General features: G+C 43.9%; 1 protein-coding gene across 1 annotated transcript in view; it reads right to left on the bottom strand.

Annotated features, from left to right (window-relative positions):
* LOC306924226 (exostosin-1a-like) overlaps nucleotides 1–23,797 on the bottom strand; it is a 65,490-nt gene that overhangs the window by 16,304 nt on the left and 25,389 nt on the right. The window contains exon 2 of the mRNA XM_079502656.1: nucleotides 2,320–2,413. Coding sequence (XP_079358782.1) covers nucleotides 2,320–2,413 — 94 coding nt within the window. The remainder of the gene's footprint in view (nucleotides 1–2,319; nucleotides 2,414–23,797) is intronic.

Raw genomic sequence — 23,797 nt, 5'->3', positions numbered from 1 at the left:
GTGTCTAAACAGTTCATCTCTACACCACACATCAGATGGAATGCAAATGTGTCATTTTTTGTGAAGCACATACTGGACCATTAGTTCAGTTCTTTGGAATTTACGTTTTTTTTGTGTGTGTCTGTTTAATGGAAGGCAGGGTAGCAAACCCTAGAATTTCACTTTAGCCAAATTATTTCAATATTTGGAGGGGATGTACAGTTAGTAAGCATACACTCTGCATAGCCATTAGCCAACCTAAATGTGCAAGCATCAGGCCTCTCAATATCTATGGTGTTGATCTAGGATTACTGGTCAAATCCCATGATCAAATATTTAACCAGCTGAGAATCCTCTTAGTTTTTGCATAATGTAATTTGATGCCGATATAAAGCACTGCCAAAAATGTGATTCATTGCCGTGACTGCTTTATGATTACCTGTTTGCATACCCAGATGGCCATTTGGGTACAATGAAATTCTATGAATAAATATGAGAGGTGTCTGACTCTTTCTAGGCACCGGACGGCTTGGGCAGTATCCATGAATAGAGTACAGGGCCTTTAAAAACTTCCAACTACAAAGTAGTTGATTTTATTTAACTGCTAGTCTGCCAATACCTGCCACCCCACACAATCACACATCATATCTGTTCTGGCCGATGTGGCTGTATCGAATGCAGCAACAAGTGTCATTGGCTCCTCATTTCCTAATTTTCCATCTATTCATTATTCTACGGTCCCCAAGCATTTAAACCCACTAAAACCTGTACAAGTAGGTTAATTGCATATTAGAAAACCTGTTTGTCAAAACGTTAATAAACTTTGACTGGGAGCAGTTTACAGTTTACAGTGCGTGTGTGCGTGCGCTTGTGTGTGTGCATGTGTGTTTGTTTATGATCATGACAGAGAGAACTTGATCATGTGAATGTTCAAGCATCCTAGCAGAAAGCCACCAGGCAGACAGTGGGAAGGTCGCAGAGAACTATGGAACCGTGCATTTCCCGTCAGTGTATCAGTCAAAATCCCCATACATGGGGAAAGCCCCTATATATGGTGCACACACAGGATTCGTGACATCATTGACATCATCAGGGATGGAGATCCCTGATGTCATAGTAATGTGACCTGCAGTCGCAATTAAGCCCATATATGGAGATCGATGATGTCATCAATATTAGTATATGGATATATGTCAGAACCTGTTCTGACATACATGTTGATCCTTCCTCTTCGATGTCAACCTTTTGACCGATACCTGTCCATTTAAACTAGACGGGCCTGCCCCAAAGTTATTTGTGCAGCCGCGCCCGGCAGCCGGCAAAAACTAGAGTTCTCAACAGGCCCGAAAATAAAGGCCCGGCCATACATGGGCCCTCATCAAACCCTGTACACTCATGACACGCATGATAGATACAATTAGACAAGCACAAGGGCACCACATCAGACAAAATTAGTGTTGTGGATAAAGATATGAATACAGAACATGGTAGGGCTAGTAAATCAATTGCATGGCAATACTGAAACAACTCTCTTAGGATCATATATAGGATCCTATATACAGGTTTAATGTTTGTTTTTAGTGCAATGTTTGTTTTAAAAACGCCATTGACAATGAAGGGGAAATGTATGTCATCTTGTCCCCAACGCAAACATTAAATGCCATTAACAATTTGTATTTCCATATCATATAGCCCTGAAAGGTATATGATTGAATGTACTGCATGGTCTTAAATCATACCCACCAGAGAAGAATAATTACATACAGTAAGTGGTGAAGAAAAAAGTATGAATGGAAAAGAAGAGAGGAAGGGTGAAAGTGACAAAGTACAGATCAGATGGCAGAGGGGGCATTGAAAACACAAAGTCAGGGACAGCTACTAATACTGGCTGCACAACACCAGTGCAAGCTACCGAGAAACGTCACTACATCATCATCATCACTTCACCATCCATCCCTCTGCAGCAGCACTGACCATCACTGCCATACAGAGAGCCACTGAAGCAGACCACAGTAATTCAGCAGAAGGGCACATCCCAACCAGAACTGCCAGTGGACTTTCAACCCCGTCTTCAAATTCTATATGCACTACTGACTACTGGATAACCATGCTGACACCGAGTCAAAACATTTCACCTTTTCACATTCTAAGGGAATACACAAGTCAAAGTTAACTGATCTCTAATGATAGCACAGCAATGTGCCAAAATTGGATTCAGACTTAATTAAGATTCAGGTGAGCCATCAGGAGCTTAATGATGGCCATTATTTAGGCCTACTTAAAATCATTTTGTGAATGTGCATGCATTGTTTACAGTATTGTGGCAATTGTGGCACTGACCTGCAGGGCCTCCAGGAAGCGGAAGGAACCCAGCCGCCGTCCTCGGGGCACCAGACAAAACGTGGAGTTGTACAGCATCTCCCTGTAGTCATACCTACAAGGAAAATGGCAAAAGACAGGAGATCAGGAACACATCAACCAATGATTATGCAGAATGTCTAATCTGGAATACAGTGTGGGACTTCAATGTGCTTTCAATTCCTCCAGTTAGAGTGAAGACCAAGACTCTTTGCAGGTTTGCCATCTAGTTTGAGGGTAAGCCTTAACCACTTTAACCCTTGATGTGTGTAAAGGCCAGTCCAGTGACAGTCCACAACAATACAACTACTCCTCGCAACAAAACCAATTAAGGCCAGTCCACACCAATGCAGCTCCTTGCAACTACAGTTGGAGGCCATCGATATTGTCCTTTTCTTTTTGCTGAGGTTTGCGTGATCTGCGCAAAAGGACAGTTAACCCATTTTGGGCGGGAACCCATTTTGGTGTTTTAAACATTATGTTATAATTTAGCTATTGAAAAATAGCAGATCTACAAGCTCATAGCGCGCCACCGAGTGGCGCGCTACGAGCTTGTAGGTCTGCTATTTTTTTTAAATCGTGAAAATATTTATTTCAGAAAACTGGAGGATTTAGAAGGATTTTTTAAAATTTTGAGGTCAGGCCTAAATGGGTCAAATGATAAGGGACAATATTGGTGGCACCCAACTGTATGGTTGCTATGGATAATGGTTGCAAGTAGTTGCATGTTGCAAGGAGTTGGTTAGCGAATCATTGGTGTGCACTGGCCTTTAAAGAGAAATACCCCAGTAAGTGGTTTATGCACAATTGATGGAATAGCAAGTTAGGCACAGTAGCGTGTTGGCAGTGCTGGCATTAAAGGACTAAAAAGGAAAACCCACCACTACTACATTGGCCTACATTTAATATTTTTTATAAAATGCAAAATAATATTGCCATTTCATTTTCAGACAGTGCTCCCTATCCAGTCTACATGATTTTCTAAATAAAGGGGAAGAGGCAGGACCGAGTAATATTATTTCCGATTGTCAGATATGGCTCATTAGTTAAAGTTGCACATCATCAGCGGGATGTTGCTAACACACCCACATCGGAAACATCTGAGGCCTTAATGTGATCATGTTCATATGACAACACAAACACAGTAGAGAAAAGAGAAGTGTTATGGTTTACACTAGGGATGTGCATGACTGACCAAAATTAAAGTGGATTATTCTACTGCTATTGAATATTTGATTAAAATGTATTTTTATTCTTTTCCACCCAAATAATTTTGGTTCTAGAACTGGTTCCATTCTTTCCATTTTTTATGATGGTTTATATCACATCTGCATCTTCCAACCTGAATAGTGACACGCCCACGTTGTTTCCGACCTAACTTTTAGGGATCTGAACCAATTCATTTGGTTCAAAGGTGGGACAAAAGAACGGAACCGGTTCAACTCCGCTGGAAAAGGGCCCTAAAGTATTATTCGAATAATATATTTTATTATATAATATTCCAACCCATCCCAAGTTTACAGCTTCTTATTTGGTTTTACCTCGCAAAGAATACCACCACACCACCACCTTACAAACCATTTGTCACCCGTGTCTTGACATTCCATCCACAACAACTGCATAGACTGACTGCACCCGGCTCTTCAGTTTGTTTCATTATTCACAGCATCCTCTTGCATTAGCTGCTTGAGCTGCATTATACGCCTCAGAGAGAAAGTTCAATCTCGCAAACACAAGCAGACGATCCATGTATAATAACACGTCAGCAAAAATACATCCCCGACAATCAATGAAAACATGGATGGTCTGTGCTTACAAATGCTAATGTAAAAATGTGTTATGGTTAGACCGTCACAATCCATTATTTAGTTGTAGGCTATGTGACACGTCCATGGCCTGCCACTATAGCTTTAACAGAAAATGCATATATAGAGAGATAGATAGATATGATTTTAATGCAGACCAAAGCATTTACACGATGACCTCAGTGTAGCTGACAACATAACTGAGGGGGTTCATCAAACCTGGAAAGCACAAGTACTTTCACCTGGGCAGCTCCCTGTCCCCTCATGAGCACCACCTGTCTCTAAACCCTCTGCCCCCTGTCCCCTCATGAGCCCCACCTGTCTCTAAACCCTCTGCCCCCTCATGAGCCCCACCTGTCTCTAAACCCTCTGCCCCCTCATGAGCCCCACCTGTCTCTAAACCCTCTGCCCCCTCATGAGCCCCACCTGTCTCTAAACCCTCTGCCCCCTCATGAGCCCCACCTGTCTCTAAACCCTCTGCTCCCTCATGAGCCCCACCTGTCTCTAAACCCTCTGCCCCCTCACCTGCTCCCTGTCCCCTCATGAGCCCCACCTGTCTCTAAACCCTCTGCCCCCTGTCCCCTCATGAGCCCCACCTGTCTCTAAACCCTCTGCCCCCTCACCTGCTCCCCGTCCCCTCATGAGCCCCACCTGTCTCTAAACCCTCTGCCCCCTCATGAGCCCCACCTGTCTCTAAACCCTCTGCCCCCTCATGAGCCCCACCTGTCTCTAAACCCTCTGCCCCCTCATGAGCCCCACCTGTCTCTAAACCCTCTGCCCCCTCACCTGTCTCCTCATGAGCCCCACCTGTCTCTAAACCCTCTGCCCCCTCACCTGTCCCCTCATGAGCCCCACCTGTCTCTAAACCCTCTGCCCCCTCACCTGTCCCCTCATGAGCCCCACCTGTCTCTAAACCCCCTGTCCCCTCATGAGCCCCACCTGTCTCTAAACCCTCTGCCCCCTCACCTGTCCCCTCATGAGCCCCACCTGTCTCTAAACCCTCTGCCCCCTCACCTGTCCCTTCATGAGCCCCACCTGTCTCTAAACCCTCTGCCCCCTGTCCCCTCATGAGCCCCACCTGTCTCTAAACCCTCTGCCCCGTCCCCTCATGAGCCCCACCTGTCTCTAAACCCTCTGCCCCCTCACCTGTCCCCTCATGAGCCCCACCTGTCTCTAAACCCTCTGCCCCCTCATGAGCCCCACCTGTCTCTAAACCCTCTGCCCCCTGTCCCCTCATGAGCCCCACCTGTCTCTAAACCCTCTGCCCCCTCACCTGTCCCCTCATGAGCCCCACCTGTCTCTAAACCCTCTGCCCCCTCACCTGTCCCCTCATGAGCCCCTTTTATGAATTTTAACAGTACGTTTGAAAAATTCCAATCTGGTTTCCGCACCCTCCATAGCACTGAGACTACTCTTTTAAAGGTCACAAATGACCTACTCCTTGCGGCTGACTCTGGGGACTGCTCAGTTTTATTTTTGTTGGATCTCAGCTCCGCTTTCGATACGGTTGATCACCACATTTTAATAGAGAGACTGGAGCACTGGGTTGGGATTAATGATCTGGCACTCTCCTGGTTGAGCTCCTACCTTAGGGGTAGGAGTTTGTCTGTCACTATTGGAGAGGCCTCCTCCTCTCGGGCCCCCTTTACCTGCGGAGTCCCACAGGGTTCAATCCTAGGGCCACTCCTTTTCAGTATTTATATGCTCCCCATTGGCAACATCATTCGCACCCATAATATAAACTTTCACTGCTACGCGGACGACACCCAACTATACTTCCCATTAAAACCCGGCTCCGGCAACATGTCACCTCTTTTGGCCTGTCTCTCTGACATCAAAGCCTGGATGACACAGAATTTCCTTCAACTAAACCAATCCAAAACAGAGATAATTTTATTCGGCCCCCCTACTTCAACTCTCCTATTACACTCACAACTTGGTTCCCTTTCCTCAAATGTTACACCTGCAGCCCGCAATCTCGGTGTGTTTTTTGACTCAGACTTAACTTTTAATAAACAGGTAACAACAGTCGTACAATCATGCTACTTCCAACTAAGAAATATCGCAAAAATCAAGCCTTTCCTGTCACCTCCGGACCTCGAGATAGTCATACATGCCCTCATTTCATCACGCCTCGACTACTGCAATTCCCTCTACTCCGGCCTTATAAAGAAAACCACATCCCGCCTACAGTTAATCCAAAATTCTGCTGCCCGACTGCTTACCAACACTAAGAAACGAGACCATATCACACCAGTACTTGCCACTCTGCACTGGCTGCCTGTGAGCGCCAGATGCGATTTCAAAATTCTACTCCTTACATATAAAGCCCTAAATGGGCTGGCCCCTACCTACATCTTCGAAATGCTGTCCCCACCTAGATCGGAACGCATCCTCAGATCATCGGAGAGGGCCCTACTTGAGGTCCCTAGGACGAACCTAGTCACCAGAGGTGATCGGGCTTTTGCCGCCCGGGCGCCCAAATTGTGGAATGCTCTACCGGTGCATGTAAGGCTAGCACCATCTGTGCCTGTGTTCAAGTCACTTTTAAAGACTCACCTGTACAAAGAATGTTTTTTACCCTTTCTATAGGAGACTGTACATTTTTAAACTGTTGATATTTTTGTCTTTTTTCCCATTGTGTTTCTCGCTTTTAAACTTGTACCTTGTACTGTACAGCACTTTGGAGCATTGCTCTGAAAGGTGCTATATAAATAAAGTTCATTATCATTATCATTACCTGTCTCTAAACCCTCTGCCCCCTGTCCCCTCATGAGCCCCACCTGTCTCTAAACCCTCTGCCCCCTCACCTGCTCCCTGTCCCCTCATGAGCCCCACCTGTCTCTAAACCCTCTGCCCCCTCATGAGCCCCACCTGTCTCTAAACCCTCTGCCCCCTCATGAGCCCCACCTGTCTCTAAACCCTCTGCCCCCTCATGAGCCCCACCTGTCTCTAAACCCTCTGCCCCCTCATGAGCCCCACCTGTCTCTAAACCCTCTGCCCCCTCACCTGTCCCCTCATGAGCCCCACCTGTCTCTAAACCCTCTGCCCCCTCACCTGTCCCCTCATGAGCCCCACCTGTCTCTAAACCCTCTGCCCCCTCACCTGTCCCCTCATGAGCCCCACCTGTCTCTAAACCCTCTGCCCCCTCACCTGTCCCCTCATGAGCCCGACCTGTCTCTAAACCCTCTGCCCCCTCACCTGTCCCCTCATGAGCCCCACCTGTCTCTAAACCCTCTGCCCCCTCACCTGTCCCCTCATGAGCCCCACCTGTCTCTAAACCCTCTGCCCCCTCACCTGCTCCCTGTCCCCTCATGAGCCCCACCTGTCTCTAAACCCTCTGCCCCCTCACCTGCTCCCTGTCCCCTCATGAGCCCCACCTGTCTCTAAACCCTCTGCCCCCTCACCTGCTCCCTGTCCCCTCATGAGCCCCACCTGTCTCTAAACCCTCTGCTCCCTGTCCCCTCATGAGCCCCACCTGTCTCTAAACCCTCTGCCCCCTCACCTGCTCCCTGTCCCCTCATGAGCCCCACCTGTCTCTAAACCCTCTGCCCCCTCACCTGCTCCCTGTCCCCTCATGAGCCCCACCTGTCTCTAAAACCTCTGCTCCCTGTCCCCTCATGAGCCCCACCTGTCTCTAAACCCTCTGCTCCCTGTCCCCTCATGAGCCCCACCTGTCTCTAAACCCTCTGCCCCCTCACCTGCTCCCTGTCCCCTCATGAGCCCCACCTGTCTCTAAACCCTCTGCCCCCTCACCTGCTCCCTGTCCCCTCATGAGCCCCACCTGTCTCTAAACCCTCTGCCCCCTCACGTGCTCCCTGTCCCCTCATGAGCCCCACCTGTCTCTAAACCCTCTGCCCCCTCACCTGCTCCCTGTCCCCTCATGAGCCCCACCTGTCTCTAAACCCTCTGCCCCCTCACCTGTCCCCTCATGAGCCCCACCTGTCTCTAAACCCTCTGTCCCCTCATGAGCCCCACCTGTCTCTAAACCCTCTGCCCCCTCACCTGCTCCCTGTCCCCTCATGAGCCCCACCTGTCTCTAAACCCTCTGCCCCCTCACCTGTCCCCTCATGAGCCCCACCTGTCTCTAAACCCTCTGCCCCTCAGCCTCACCTGCACGTCTCAACATCTCTCCTTTCTTCCTCACGGCCTCCCTTCATCTCTCCACCACCATGCCTCAATCTAAGCCTCAGTCAGCGCTTGCATGGATTAAGGAGCTGCTTGGAATTCCTTCAGCACTGATTCTGTGTGTGTCTGTGTCTGTGTGTCTGTGTGTGTGTGTGTGTGTGTGTGTGTGTGTGTGTGTGTGTGTGTGTGTGTGTGTGTGTGTGTGTGTGTGTGTGTGTGTGTGTGTGCGCGCGCGCGTGTGAGAGAGAGAGAGATTAGTGTGATAGTGTATATGACTGAGTTTATAGGGACTAGGTACTGCAAGTTAATTTGTGAGTGTATGATTTTTTTTGCAAGTGTGTCTACAAATATCTGTATGTGCAAACAGAACAGATGTCTAGGTGCATCCAGACAAGAATGTTAATTTGACGGTAAAAGGTGAGTGTAACTGTGTTTGTGTACATTATGTGATACTTATGCTCAAGGCTGCACTACCTCAGCAACCATGGACCTGCACCTCTGAACAACTCTACAATCCTCAAACTGAATTGCGTCATGTTTCAATCCTTTTAATTATATACATATACATTTCCCTTTTCTTCAAAGATGATTGTAGTAATTAGTGAGTCATAAGCAGGAGCCACAACAGAGAATGAGTGCTGATCTTGAGGACCTATAGGCATGCTGGAGTCCATTCAAAATCACATGCCTCAAAGGTCAAACTAAAGTATCCACTTATCCACCATAATTACTCTACATTAAAGAACAAACAAGGAACACAAGCATGAAGATGCTGAAGCCCATGGCGCAGTGGTGTGGGCAATCAGCCTTTGCATATTTTTGTGCATAAAATAATGCTGACTTGCGCAGGCTGATAAGCCGTTGCAGTTTGATAAGCCGTTGCAGTTTGATTTTCATAACTGCCGTGGCAAACCATCCATGCCGTTTTTCTATTTTATTTAAAGTATGCCCACGGCTTGCTGACCGCCTTGGGAAAAACTAAATGGTCAAAAAGTGCACACTACAGGGCACCGATGGCCTAGTGGTTAAGGTGCGTAACACACTACAGGGCACCGATGGCCTAGTGGTTAAGGTGCATAACACACTACAGGGCACCGATGGCCTAGTGGTTAAGGTGCATAACACACTACAGGGCACCGATGGCCTAGTGGTTAAGGTGCATAACACACTACAGGGCACCGATGGCCTAGTGGTTAAGGTGCATAACACACTACAGGGCACCGATGGCCTAGTGGTTAAGGTGCATAACACATAGGGCTCCATTTTCGTCACCGCTAAACCCCCTATCCCTAAACATCTTTGCCTTTTTTTTTTTACTATTTTGCAAAACATTTTGAATAGTTAAAATGGCCAGTCTAGAAGCTCACAAAAAAAAGGTACACACTACAATACATAGAGGCTATTAAAGAGACAAATGTATCCAGCAGCAGTGCCAAAAGCAGTGAATATAGCAGGACTACTTTATTAGAAGACATGAATTCAGTTTGATAATCTTTATTTAAGTAGATAACTTGTATAAATTGTTGTACTATGGATTGGAGCCAGGTAAGCAGCATGCACAGTGCATAGAGCTGTCAGATAATAGGAAATCAATGAGCTTAGCAGCACTCATACCAGGTAAAATGTATTTCATAGTTGTAGCAGTGCATTTTAAAATGCATTAGTGGGGAAATGAAGCAAGGCCTAGACAAAATCCTTTGATTTAGAAAGTAAAGCAATGTTAAGCAGCATCTGCAATCTGTCAGTTGCATACCGGTACGTAACCATAGAGTTGGTGAAATATGTTGCTGTTCGGTTGGACTATATTTCCTTTAATGAGTGCTTAAGTTCCTTCCAGATGTCACAACTTCATCTCCATAGGCTACATCTGCTGACAAGATCTGTACATTCAACCACCAGGTTGCAAAGATATATGGATATCTCTAAGTTCTAAGGAATTTTACCACCAATTATACTATAAAATGTACCTCATACAATATCCTCAAAGATGATGTATCATTTCTTAATTTTACTGCACGTAAAGATGTAATGATGAAATATGAGCTGAAACACTCATGTACTGTAACAGAATTCTAGGTAATTTCAGTAATTGATGGGCCCAATTTGTCTTGCCTTTACAGTAGTTTAAGGGGGATTAATGGGAAAGAAACATCACATTAAAGCTCAAGCTCAGCTTGATAGCACTCACAGTATTGCATGCATTTCAAATCAGCTGGCTACCATTTAATTGAAATATATATTACAGGTTTTACTCTTCAATCGTCAATGCATTAGAATCTAGACGTTATATCATAACCTGATTCATCTAAATGGCTCCATCTCGGATACACTAGGCTATCATTAGGCACGACAAGCGAATAATCCAGCTGGAGGCATGTCAAAACTGTGACCATTTTTGCAGCCCCATAAAAAAATAAAAGTATAGGTCCATATCTGGACTGGCTGGGTGTGAATGTCCCATCCATCACAGGTCCTGTCAGTGGGAAGTCAGAGAGGACCAGATGTTCCTCTCCCTGCATACCTCTGCGGGTTTCTACTCTTCCAGTTGGCTGTGTGTGTGGAGAGCAGTCTCATAGGAGGACACTGTAACTATGTCAGTGACAGTGACTAGTTAGAGCTAAAATTGCTGCCAATGTCGACAAATTCCTTCCTTGGTTTCTTTATGTTAATTTCATGTGTATGGCTGGTCAGCAGGTTACTGGGAAAGTTGTCGGTGTAATCAAAACAAGTATTAGACAGGCAGGCACAATAGAACCATCCTCCAACAGAATGATCTAATGAAACAAAGATGGGGGCATTAAATGGAAACACTATGTAAGCAACTACTCCAGATGTCTAGCTATGGGTTGGCAGACATTTGTTCATACATGGAGATCACTCAGCACACAAGTTACAACAGCTGTCATCTCCGAGCCTGGATATTGATTGGATGTTTTCCACTGGAGTTCATAGGCAGAGAGCTGTAATGAGTCACTCCCTATTATAAAGTGTAAGTGTAAGGTGTTATTATCAGAGGGAAACATTGTTTCAAATGGCTATAGATTCAGCCGCTTATTTTAATAAGTTGCCGGAAAACACGAGCTGTACAGTCAGACTAGCAATTATCAACAAGCCATACATTATAGATAATAATCATAAGAAATAAAAGCTCTGACATGTAAAAAGGCCTACATGGAAGGTAACAGGTAAATGGACTAGTACTACCAATCCTGTCAGACAATCCAGTTGTCTGGCTTTCAAGTGAATCCACTCAAAGTTAGTCAATAAACTGAGATAAAACACAAAGTATGCCGAAATGCATATTGCTGGCATAACAAACGCAAAGAATAAATGTTTGTATACCAGCAGGCCAGGTGGAGCCAGGAATCGAACCGGGAACCTTCCTGCTACTTCTGAAGTGAGTGGTGCTGTACTCTGTACTGTACTGTACTGTACTGTACTGTACTGTACTGTACTGTACTGTACTGTACTGTACTGTACTGTACTGTACTGTACTGTACAAGCCCTCCACCCTGGGCTGTGTGTCTGTGTGTTAGGCTGTGCAACAGTGACACTTGGTGGTGAACAAACGCTATAACTCTATTTTCGTGCTCGGACACAGGGATAGACCCAGCCACACACATGACATAGGGGTCGCCCCACTCAAAAATACATCATTCTACACAACTTAGATTTAGGTTGACCAACCATGCGGTCCCTAAAAAGTCTCCCTCTAAGGGTGGTGAGTGATGTTTCTGTTGTGTCGCAGAACAAGGTGACGCCAGGCAGTATCACATGGCAAGTGCAACAACTTACTTCTGAGTAATTAGTTTCCTCAGTTATATAGAGGAAGTATGAACTACAGTATCTGAATTCAATTGTACTGAACCCAGAGCATCTTCGCAGCACAACTCCGATCAATAATGAAACGCAGTTCCTGATCTGACACAAGAGACCTTTTATAACTAAAGACAGCAACCAAAAGCATAGACGATGGAAATAGGACACAGTCACAGCCACTCATTTTTCGTTTCATCATTTTGTGTCACTCATTATCTCCTTCACCAACACTTATCTCTCTCTTATGTTTTCCGCTTCCTTTTGTTTCCTCTGGCAAAGGCTCAGTTTAAAAAAAAAGATTATATATATTTTATCCCACGATTTTGCAACCCATTTTTTCACCCAGTGTCAATTATCTAATGTAATCCTTGGCGCTACACTTCCTCTGCCAACCTGGGGGGGCAGCGGACTGACCTCATGCTTCCTTCTATGCATGACTAGTCCAAGCTGCTTCTTTTCACCTGACAGACGGAGATTTCCCCGGCCGAACGTAGCGCGTGGAAGGAACACGTTATTCCGACCAGTTCCTTTCCCCTCCATCAGGCGCCCCGGCTGGCCAGGGGGAGGTAGTTTTAGAGACCAGGATTACTGCATGTTTTTTGTGAGGGTACCTACCCTATGGGACACGGGAAGAACATGCAAACTCCACACAGAAAGGCCCTTTCAACCAACCCCGCCACGGGTATGGGCACTGATGACACAGAGGAGGGAACACGCCACCAGCACCCACAGTGTCCCCAGCGGGAATCGAACCGAGGACCTTCTAGCTGTGAGGCGACAGCACTACAGACTGTGTCATGTGCCCCTAAAAAAAGCTCAGTTTTGATGTATCGCCTATGCAACACTCTTATGTAGAATATGTACTGAAGAATAATGCTCCTTCTGACTCTGTTCCGATGCACTTCCTTGTGAATGAGGGAATAAGTGGATGAATTAATAATTGAAGGGATGATTTGGGTTAGTCTTCTTGAAATCTTGATGGGAGGGAATGAAACAGCAGGGAAATAATTATCACTAACAATGCCATGATTAGATCACATGAGTGTAAATGTAGGACAACTAAACTAAATCATTCAGTTTCTACTGAAGCCCAAACGAGAGACTCATAATGGGTGTTCTACACTCTGATGGGCTTGTCTCTCCAAATTATCTTAAGTCTGATTTATATTATACTAGAGCGGTGCCCTTGGGGCCTCTACAGCGGTGCCAATTGGGCACTGGCCTACTTGGAACGATGCAAGTTGGAAATGAATGCCCAGATATTATGTCTGTGTCCCTTTGTCAGGCATGCCCAAATAGAGTCTATGCAGACGTCAGAATGATGTCAGAACAGGCCAGCTCCATATATGGACCCTGGACAGGGGCCCTGTCCAGATCCCGGGCAGAGGACCTTTTGGGGCGGTTCTGGACAACCGTGGGTCCGACCGACTCGACACCGGCCACTGCACCCCCTGTGGTGGTGTGGAACGCGTGTGTCGAATTTGAAGTCGGTGGGCCGAATGGTTCTCGAGTTACGTGGATTACACACAGACAGACATACAGAGACTTGGTGCATTAATAGATAGAAGATAGATTAACTCTTTTTTTGCGAAGTACGAATATATTCATACCCCCCAGCTATGGGACGTTATCAACCAGGTACGTATACTATATATATGAAGTGGTTGAGCCCCAAAGCAGCTTTTAACATTGGTCCTCCATTTACCTCAGTTACAAGCAGGATTTTCAAAGCTCCATAACTTGGAAACTACGAGCGCTGTCATTGGTTCATCATCCATCCAAAGTTCGGATGTCATTTCACTCATTTGTGACTTTGTCTCACAGGTAAACAGTGTGCGCTAATGCTAATGATTACAGTGAGAGTGTTCCCAAGAGAAGACTATGCACCCACTGCACACAAAACGAGGTAGAGACTGAGCTACACTTCCTAACAGTCTGTCCACTGTACCAAGACATCAGAGACATGTACTTCCCACGGATTACAATCACCCAAGGAGAGTTTGAAAACCAACAAATGTTTATATCCAAATAATTGCAAAAACATTGAAATACTGCTGTCAACTTTCAAAAGTATAAAGCGTCTCCTATATGGATGTATAACTATCTCTGACAGAAAATGCACAATCTTTGTATAGTTTCACAATATAGTATTACTCAAAGTGTTAATGTAACACAGCTCTGTTTACACGTTTATTTTATAGTTTTATCTTGATTGTTTTGTTCCACTTTTGCTTTGGCAATGTAAACGTATGTTTTCTCATGCCAATAAAGCTTGTTTGAATTTAATTGAGTGTGCAGGGGGCTACAGCGGTCCTCTTAAAGTGAACGCAGGCGCTGGCACAGCTTAGCTACACTAATGCTACCGCATAGAGGCACAGAAAGAATTCATAATTATATTCATGTGGCATGGGGCACTGTTAAGTATAAATTTGTCATTAATAATTAAAAAGAAATCACACTTGTGTGAAGTGCTCTTATCATACATCATCGCATTCCGTGCTCAGCCAATCAAATCATCACATTCCGTGACACACACACACACACACACACACACACACACACACACACACACACACACACACACACACACACACACACACACACACACACACACACACACACACACACACACACACACACACACACACACACACACACACACACACACACACACACACACACACACACACACACACACACACACACACACACACACACACACACACACACACACACACACACACACACCATCAACCCAAGGATACTTTACATCAAAAACAATGAACAACCAACAAACTAACAACAACAAAAAACAAAAAAACACCACATATTGGCCATTTTTACACATTACTTTTACACTCAGTGAACTCGTAGCGTAGGAAGTAGTGGGTGGAACATCTATAAGCAGCCACAACGACTTGGTATGGGGCAGTATCTCTCTCACAGGCAAGACAGAACTTGTCATCATTGAAGTCAAAATCAATGCAGTGAGATATCAGGATGAGATTCTGGAACCAGTGGCGATCCCATATAGTCCGGGAGCTAGACCCAGCCCTCATATCAATTTTTGCTACCTTTTTTTCACTATTATTTCCTGTTAGCATATACCTTGGGCCATCTCAAAATGAAGGGACCACTCCCAACTCGGGGCCGTTTGGTTTCAGGGGCCCAAAAACCCCTTTTTTGGTATATGTCTCTGGCGAAATTGTGTAAAGGCAAATACAAATTCACTAAAATTACATAAATACACATGGAAGTGTGAAATTTGGCATGGAGTATCCTGACACATAGGGGTAAGTATCAGAATAGGATTTTGGGGCTATCTACCATTGTATTCTTAAATATGACCTACATCATCCTCAGAAACACAAAAATATACACTGTCCGTTTAACAAATAACAACAAAGATGGTTATTTTCCAGCACATTAGGGTGAATATAACTGCCTCACTTGTATATAGAAAACTTCCCATATCCTTAAGCTTCAATTTGAGCCCAAGATGACCTCTCTATCTTGAAAATTACTCTTTCTGTGGCCAAAATGCTGCGCTATACCTCAAATCGGAGACATTTTCATTATCAGTCACTATAGCCTTCCAGAGTCCTAGAATGTAACAATAGGTTCACATGTTCTGCAACTACTGATGTCTGAAGTTAGAAACATAAATACTTTATTCTGCCTTTGTGTTCTGTATCTTATTCTGTAGTATCATTCCTATTGTTTCCTATCTGAACCAGTACTGGCAGCATCCAATTCAAATACTCCATCCACAAGCAGCAACTCAAATTCAGATACTGATCTCATTTGGGTCATTGCTCGGAAAATCAACTCCGGGGATCAGCACATCCCTGGTTTGTCAGGCTGGGTGTCGGTTACAGGCTGTCCTCCAAAATGCCTCACCACAATTGGGTATTACCCCATGATCAATGCTCCTATAACAGACTTGTCAACCATTCAAGAATGCCTTAGATGCAGCCAAGTTGCATCTTCTGAAGCTGGACAAGAGTACACCATCAGTACATTTGATCTAGGAGTTTGCATGAAAGCCTACCCTCTAATATGGAACGAACCTGAAAAATACAAAAAACACATCATCCTCATTGGCACATTCCATTGCTGTGGAGCATACTTGAAAGGAATAGGCAAATGATACTGCCAGGGTAGTGGATGGGTCGAAGTGGCTTTAGAGGCTAAACTGATCACCACAGGCTCTGTGAATGGAGTCACTGATGGGAAGAATTGGGATAGAGCTATGAACACACACAAGTCCATGCTCGAAGCTCTCGAGAGACTCCTATACGAAAAGTATCTGGAAACTCATGAACCACTCTCTCTGGAAAGTGCAGATTTTCTGGAAAAACTTAACCTGAGTGAATCTACTCTCACTGATGTGTTATCATCAGCTGATGTATCTAATCACATTGGAGAATATCTTTCCTTCAGACAAACTGTGAGGAATGGGGAGCTGGGAGAAACTCCCCAGTTTTGGATGGGATACATGGACTGCGTTTGGCGTGTGCTGTCAATGAATAAAGCAATCAAAATTAATGATTTTGATGGGTACAAAGCTGCCATAAATGCCATGCCAGACCTCTTTTTCTGCTCAGACCAGCAGAATTATGCTATAGATTCCTCACTTACTTTGGCTACTTTCTTGAACATATTGAGGAAACACATCCTGGTTCAGAGAAACTTTTGCGTGCTGGAGCAATGAGTGTAGCCAGATCGCATATCCCAGGCAACCGCTGTCACACTGACAAAACAATAGAGGAGACAGCGATGAAATGGCTTAAGTCAAAATCAGGTTCTGGGACATCTTGTGCTGGGATCTGTGGAATCACCACTAATTATGAAGCAAGCAAACGTCACATCCTGACTGCCCATGCTAAAGGAGAGTTTGTCGAGGAGATGTGGAATATGGTTAGCTGCCAAAGTAAGCATTCTGAAAACCAGCACAGAGACCTAAGGCCACGTCAAATCACTCGGTCTGAGAAGCAAGTGCAGCAAACAATAGAAGCATTTCAGAGTTTCATCAACCCATTTCAGCTTGAGACTAATCAGCCACTGACAAGTCTGTCTTCAGGAGCAGCTATGCCAGAAGACGTGCGCTATGATGTGTTGAATGCTCTGAAAAATGGCCAAACTCAAAAAGAGCAGTTCATCAGTAATCGACTAATTGCAAAACAAATCCGTTTTTTCGAACCTATCAAGCGGAACAAATTCAAGACGATGTCTTCCACTGCACCTAAAAGGAAGCTTGTGGCATCAAACCAGAAAGTGATCCAGTATAAGGCGACAAGTGGATTTATCTTTCAGATCTTCATCAAATCCCAACTACTAAGGTCACAAATCAGCATCTCTGACCTGATGTCCTACCCACTGACTCTGACTCCATATAGCATCTCAACAGTTGACGGATTCTTTGCAAAAACCAACAAAGCACAAGGGATGAACTACATGATCAAAGATGCTGAGAAAGTGGAGCTCCCTTCTCCTGGTCAATGTGGTCTCATTGTAGATGGTAATGCCACATTCTATATGAGCAATGTGCCCCAGACAATGAAGACTATATCAGAGCGCATCTTCAAAAGTCAACCTACTGCCGCAGAAACAGTATTCAGTACTGACACTTATGTTGACCGACTTCATTCACAGTCGATGTCATATTTGACATGGGAGATAAGCTGATTAACATCAACCAGCTGGCTGAAGATTATTCACAAGAGCATATTTCAGCTTTGCTGGCCTTGCATGCCTTCACTGGTGCTGACTGCACCTCTGCATTCAAAGGCAAAGGAAAGGTGCGACCCATCAAGCTTCTGAATCAGCATTCTAAGTTCATTCAGATCTTTGCCGCAGTGGGGAACTCTTGGGAACTTGATGGGCTTGTGCTAACTGGTGTTGAAGAGTTCACCTGTCGCCTCTATAGCTTTGGTCCTCGAGTGAAGCGTGTGGATGAGGCAAGAGAGATCAAGGTGAAGAAAATGTGTGGCTCAAGCCTCGAGCTTCGACCAGGTCTCTCCCTTGACCTTTCAACTTTTCCACCATGCAAGAGGGTCCTCTTGCAGCATGTCAAAAGAGTTAACTTCCAGGTATGCATCTGGAAGAGGGCTCATGAGAATAACCCAGAAATTCCATCACCTCTTGACCATGGGTTTCATCTGAACTCAGAAAATGGCAAACTAGAGCCTCTATGGTTTGAAGGTGACGTCATCCCCAAAGCCCTCATTGATGTGTTGTCTGAAGAGGGGACAGACGAGGATGACCTAGAAGAAATTCATACACATATGAATGATTCTGATGATGAAGAGGAGGAGGAAGATGAATCTGATGATGAATAAACCTAAAGTAGTTGTCAATATGGAAGGGTTGTGAATTTAAGGTTTAAAATATGCAGTGGTATAACAATTATTTTGTTGTGGTTGTTTTTGTTGTTTTCTTTGATTTCTTTGATAAATTATGAAAAAAAGAAAGAAAAAGAAAAACAAGGAATCTGATGCCCCCTTGTCATACAGTATTTTTCTGTTGTGTCTCCCTTTGTCTTTAACTCGGTCACTGTTACATTTGGGTGCACATTGATTTGGGTGACTATTGATAGGCTATGTACTGAAACAAGCTATTATGTGCATATAATATAATACATAAATATAAATATAATAAAAGGCATTTGTGTTCCTGCTGTAGTATTCATGTTTCTAACTTCAGACAGCAGTAGTTGCAGAACATGTGAACCTATTGTTACATTCTAGGACTCTGGAAGGCTATAGTGACTGATAATGAAAATGTCTCCGATTTGAGGTATAGTGCAGCATTTTGGCCACAGAAAGAGTAATCTTCAAGATAGAGAGGTCATCTTGGGCTTAAATTGAAGCTTAAGGATATGGGAAGTTTTCTATATACAAGTGAGGCAGTTATATTCACCCTAATGTGCTGGAAAATAACCATCTTTGTTGTTATTTGTTAAACGGACAGTGTATATTTTTGTGTTTCTGAGGATGATGTAGGTCATATTTAAGAATACAATGGTAGATAGCCCCAAAATCCTATTCTGATACTTACCCCTATGTGTCAGGATACTCCATGCCAAATTTCACACTTCCATGTGTATTTATGTAATTTTAGTGAATTTTTATTTGCCTTTACACAATTTCGCCAGAGACATATACCAAAAAAGGGGTTTTTGGGCCCCTGAAACCAAACGGCCCCGAGTTGGGAGTGGTCCCTTCATTTTGAGATGGCCCAAGGTATATGCTAACAGGAAATAATAGTGAAAAAAAGGTAGCAAAAATTGATATGAGGGCTGGGTCTAGCTCCCGGACTAATATCTTCAGAATCTGGCCATCCTCCAGGATGACAACGCTCGCCCCGACAGAGCCAGGATCATCACGTACCTCTAGAATTTAGGAGTCGAGAGGATGTATTGGTCTGCCGTGAGTCCAGACCTCAACCTTAATTGAACACTTGTGGGATCAGCTTGGGCGTGCTGTATGTGCTAGAGTGACAAACACGTTGGATGACTTGCAACAAAACCTGGTTGAGGAATGGGATGCGATCCCACAGCAAATTGTGGCTAGGTTGGTGACCAGCATGAGGAGGAGGTGCCAAGGTGTTGCGGCTGCGTTTGGATCTTCCGCCCGCTAGTCAGTTCCCTACACTGTAAAATTAATAAAGTGTAAAAATGGCGAATGTGTTGTTTTTGTACCTTATTACTGTGTGAGAGTGCAATCATCCAATCCACTAAGAAACTCAAAGCAAGAGTGAACTAATTAACCCTTAATCAAAAAGGTGACTAATCAACGATTAAACTGATATAAATACAATAACAATACCATGTGTTAACTCAGCAACTTTTGTTGCTGAGTTTACACATGATTTGGGGTATCAAATCCGATGAATACCTGTCAAGATCACCAGGAAAGAAAAAGAAAGCACTACAAAGCACTTAATCTGTGCAAGACAATCTGTACTGATAAGGATAGTATGCAGGTAGTATCTGGGTACCAGTGGTTGTCTGACATAGGAAACCCAGCAACTAAAGCATCTGTACAAAAGTGTAGCATGTTATCTACACATTATTAATGTTTCAAATGGTAAATTCATGCTATACCCATATACCATGCTACAGTAGGAAAAGCACATTAAACCTTGACCTACAGTCACCTTGTCCGGTGACCAATTTCCAAACATAAAGTTGGATAAATATATAATTCATCTGCCAAGCTTAGTCCAAATCGGATTAGAATAGTTGATAAGTAAATTATAAATCATGAATAATAAGGACTGTATAACCATAGGCAGAAAGCCATCAATGTATAGAATATCCCCTGGAAGTAATTAGAGTATTATACTCAGACCATTTTGGCGTGTAGAGCCATAAACCATTGAGATAACCTTTGAGTAGAAGAATGTAAGTTCAAACCATTCATTTAGATGGGGAAGAGTAGTTGTAAAAAGTAATAGAGTAAATGTACTCAAGTCAAAAGGTACCTTATCGTAAAAAAACCTTTATCCAAGTAAATATTAAACCTTAACTTTATGGTATAATGTTAACCATAGCATTATAGAAAAATGTATACTATAGTAATAAACCTTTTAAGGATAGAAATACTTTGAGTTTTAAAATATATTCCATTCTATGGGGAGAAGGCATGGTACAACTACATCCATCACAGCGTTCAAAGTTTCTCCCACCGTCACATCCTCAGTGGAAGAGTTATATAGTACAGCATTCAAAACAATCGTCGTACATCAGGAAGTATACTATTCTGGGGTCAGAGGTTAACAAAAGTGAATAATAGCGACATCTGCACTTCTGCAGGATGGGAGATTTATTAATGGTGAATGTCATAGCTCTTGTTATTATGAGAAATGCAAAGATTAACGGAGCCTGACTCCACAAACATGTTATTCACAGAGAGAAGAGATAATGTGGGGCGCCACTCAAGGCTGAAAAATTAAGACAGGAGATATCTAACTGGGCAGAGGGTGCGTGGGACAAGCGCGAAAGATATGGTTAAATGGACATGGCATCATTCACAAACAACCGATGCACCGAAATTATCCATCAATAGTCAGCCTGATTCTTGAGTATATATTATTGTATTCAGAATACAAGATGGGTAGTATTTTGGAGTGGAAATCAAGGAAGCTGTGGTACTAATGACCACCTCCTTCATTCCTCTCCTGTACGATAGTGACTTCATCTCTAACCATCTCGTTCTGTTTCCTCTTTGCTGTCAGGGTTGAGCAGTCAGTTGATGTATACTGTTGGTGGTTGCCAGGACCATGAGTTCAAGCCAAAGGAATGTCAGCCTCAAAAGGCACTGAGTGAAAGTGAGTGTCATCAGAAGCGAGAGGGAAGCGGGAGAAATAACAGTTGACAACCGTGCACACCAGGAGGGAAACACCTATTTTCATAATACACACAGACAGACAAGCCCTGCAGAGGGGAAAACCAACACGGTTTACTTCAATATATACACCACAGCAGCAGCATCCACTGGAAACCATCATTAGGCTGGGGCATGCATGCGCCATGTTTACACTTGGGTATGTTCTGTTGTGAGCACTCATTACATATTTGTTTTGAACATGATAAGACTTTCAAATCCCAGTCATGTTCTCACTGCTGGTAAAGTGGAGTTAATGAGTGCATTGGAATTATACAGTGGCACACATTACTACAAGGCAGGCTAGCCTCTGGTGAAGGGGGAGTCCACTAGGCTGGTGTAAGATAGACCTCTAAGGAATGTGGAAACATTAGACGGTAGCCGCGGTTTTATTGAGCTTGTAGAAATTTGGTACACTGAGTCTGTTTGTGAAATTTCCCCTGCAGGGAGTTAGTTGACCTTGGCTCTCTCTCCGTCTGTGTGTGTGTGTGTGTGTGTGTGTGTGTGTGTGTGTGTGTGTGTGTGTGTGTGTTCGCTCACATGATATGCATGACTGAAAGAGGCGGCATTAAAATTACACAACGTTATGTGAGCCAGCAAAGCAAGGCCGTCAATCAATTAGTGAGAATTCCTAGCAGACACTCAGTGGCGGCAAAAAAATTGTTAAAGTGACAGACTGACAAATGTATGACATCAACTAGCCTACATTTAAAAGGAACAGAAACAGTGTTGCGATCACAGGGGAAGAAAAAAATAACCACAGATTAATGGCCGGCCCTATTCACCTTAATTTCAGCACACTTTTAAACACTTAATAGTGAGCATGCAAAGCACGGGTGGTATCAAGTTATTACGGTATACACAAGATAGCCTATTTAGAAATGCCAGCGGTATGATTTTCAATGCTGTCAAAAATACAAACACAGACACGTAACACATGTTTAGATGACTTCTTCCAACTACAAAAGCAATTTATTAGCCACATGATTTTGTTCCACTCCCAGTCTGCTGCCACCCATCCTGACCTGTTCTGTACATCATCTCTGTTCAGCCCACCTGTGGGCTGTGGCAGTATCGATCTACTGTGGCAACAAGTAATGGGGTCCACTAAGGTATGCTGAATCTATGGACAAAAGGGTTTTACAGACTAGGAGAGACACATCGATTGCGTTCACAGTGTTGAGTACACATGGTGGCAATTGGCTTCTGATGTGAATAAAGAAAGAAAATCATGGAATACATACTGTAAGGACAGCAGAGATTCACTACTGGTACAAAAGAAGAGTGGATAATAGCAACAATAAACCAAAACTATCATTTGCCTTCAGAATCACCACCCCATCCAAACAGAATAACTGTCCGAAAATATGACGTAAAATGTCTGCAACAAACATTAAATGCCATTGACAATGAAGGGAAAATGTACGTCATCTTGTCCCCACACGTCTCATATTTGCCATCGACAATGAATGGAGAGATTAGGTCAAATGTCCGCCAAGTATGACGTAAAATGTCCGCAACAGACATTAAATGCCATTGACAATGAAGGGAAAATTTACGTCATCTTGTCCCCACACGTCTCATATTTGCCATCGACAATGAAAGGTCAAATGTCGATGATAAGAGCGCCCCTCACTTCACACGGGTGTGATTTTTTTTAATCTCCCAAACTGTAGCAGAGCCGTACGCCAAGATAATATATTGTATGCACACATGTATTCTATAACAAATATTTGTTCCATCAATTCGTGAGTTATCTAACTGAACTTCCTTTGAAGAACGAAAACGTGATGCGTGATGACGTGTCAAGTCCTGCATGAATAAAAATGTATCTTGATTTCATTCACCTGGTTTATTCCCTTCCCTGCGCGTTCCTCCAACACAGCTGGTTTTGATTACAGAACTACTCAGTTTTTAATCTCATTCAAGATGACATCCAGAAAGTGTTTTAAACTTAATCATCACGTTAAAATATTTATCTGAAAACATTATAGGTTAGAAATAAGCCATGAGCTCTGCTGCCTGTCTTTCTGTGACTGTGTATTGGAGAAAGTGGAGATGGTCGTCTTACTGAGACACATTTGCCTTCAAGTAAGTTCATTGTATGCGTGAAGATAACTTCACTAAAATTGATGCCAACGTATATGTGATAAAACATTCACAAAATTGAAGCAAATCTGCAGGAATATTCCTAAATTCCATCAGTTTGGACTGATTAAGAACCAAGAAGTCAACTTCAAGTGCTCACCCATATCCATACCCCTAATCAGCAACATATCATCTCTCAGATCAGAGGTTGAGCAGAGGCATCCTTTGAAG

Source organism: Electrona antarctica (genome assembly GCF_951216825.1).
Source record: "Electrona antarctica genome assembly, chromosome: 6".
Classification (NCBI taxonomy): Eukaryota; Metazoa; Chordata; class Actinopteri; order Myctophiformes; family Myctophidae; genus Electrona; species Electrona antarctica.
The sequence above is the reverse complement of the archived record's forward strand: the minus strand, read 5'-3'. Positions and strand labels throughout refer to the sequence as shown.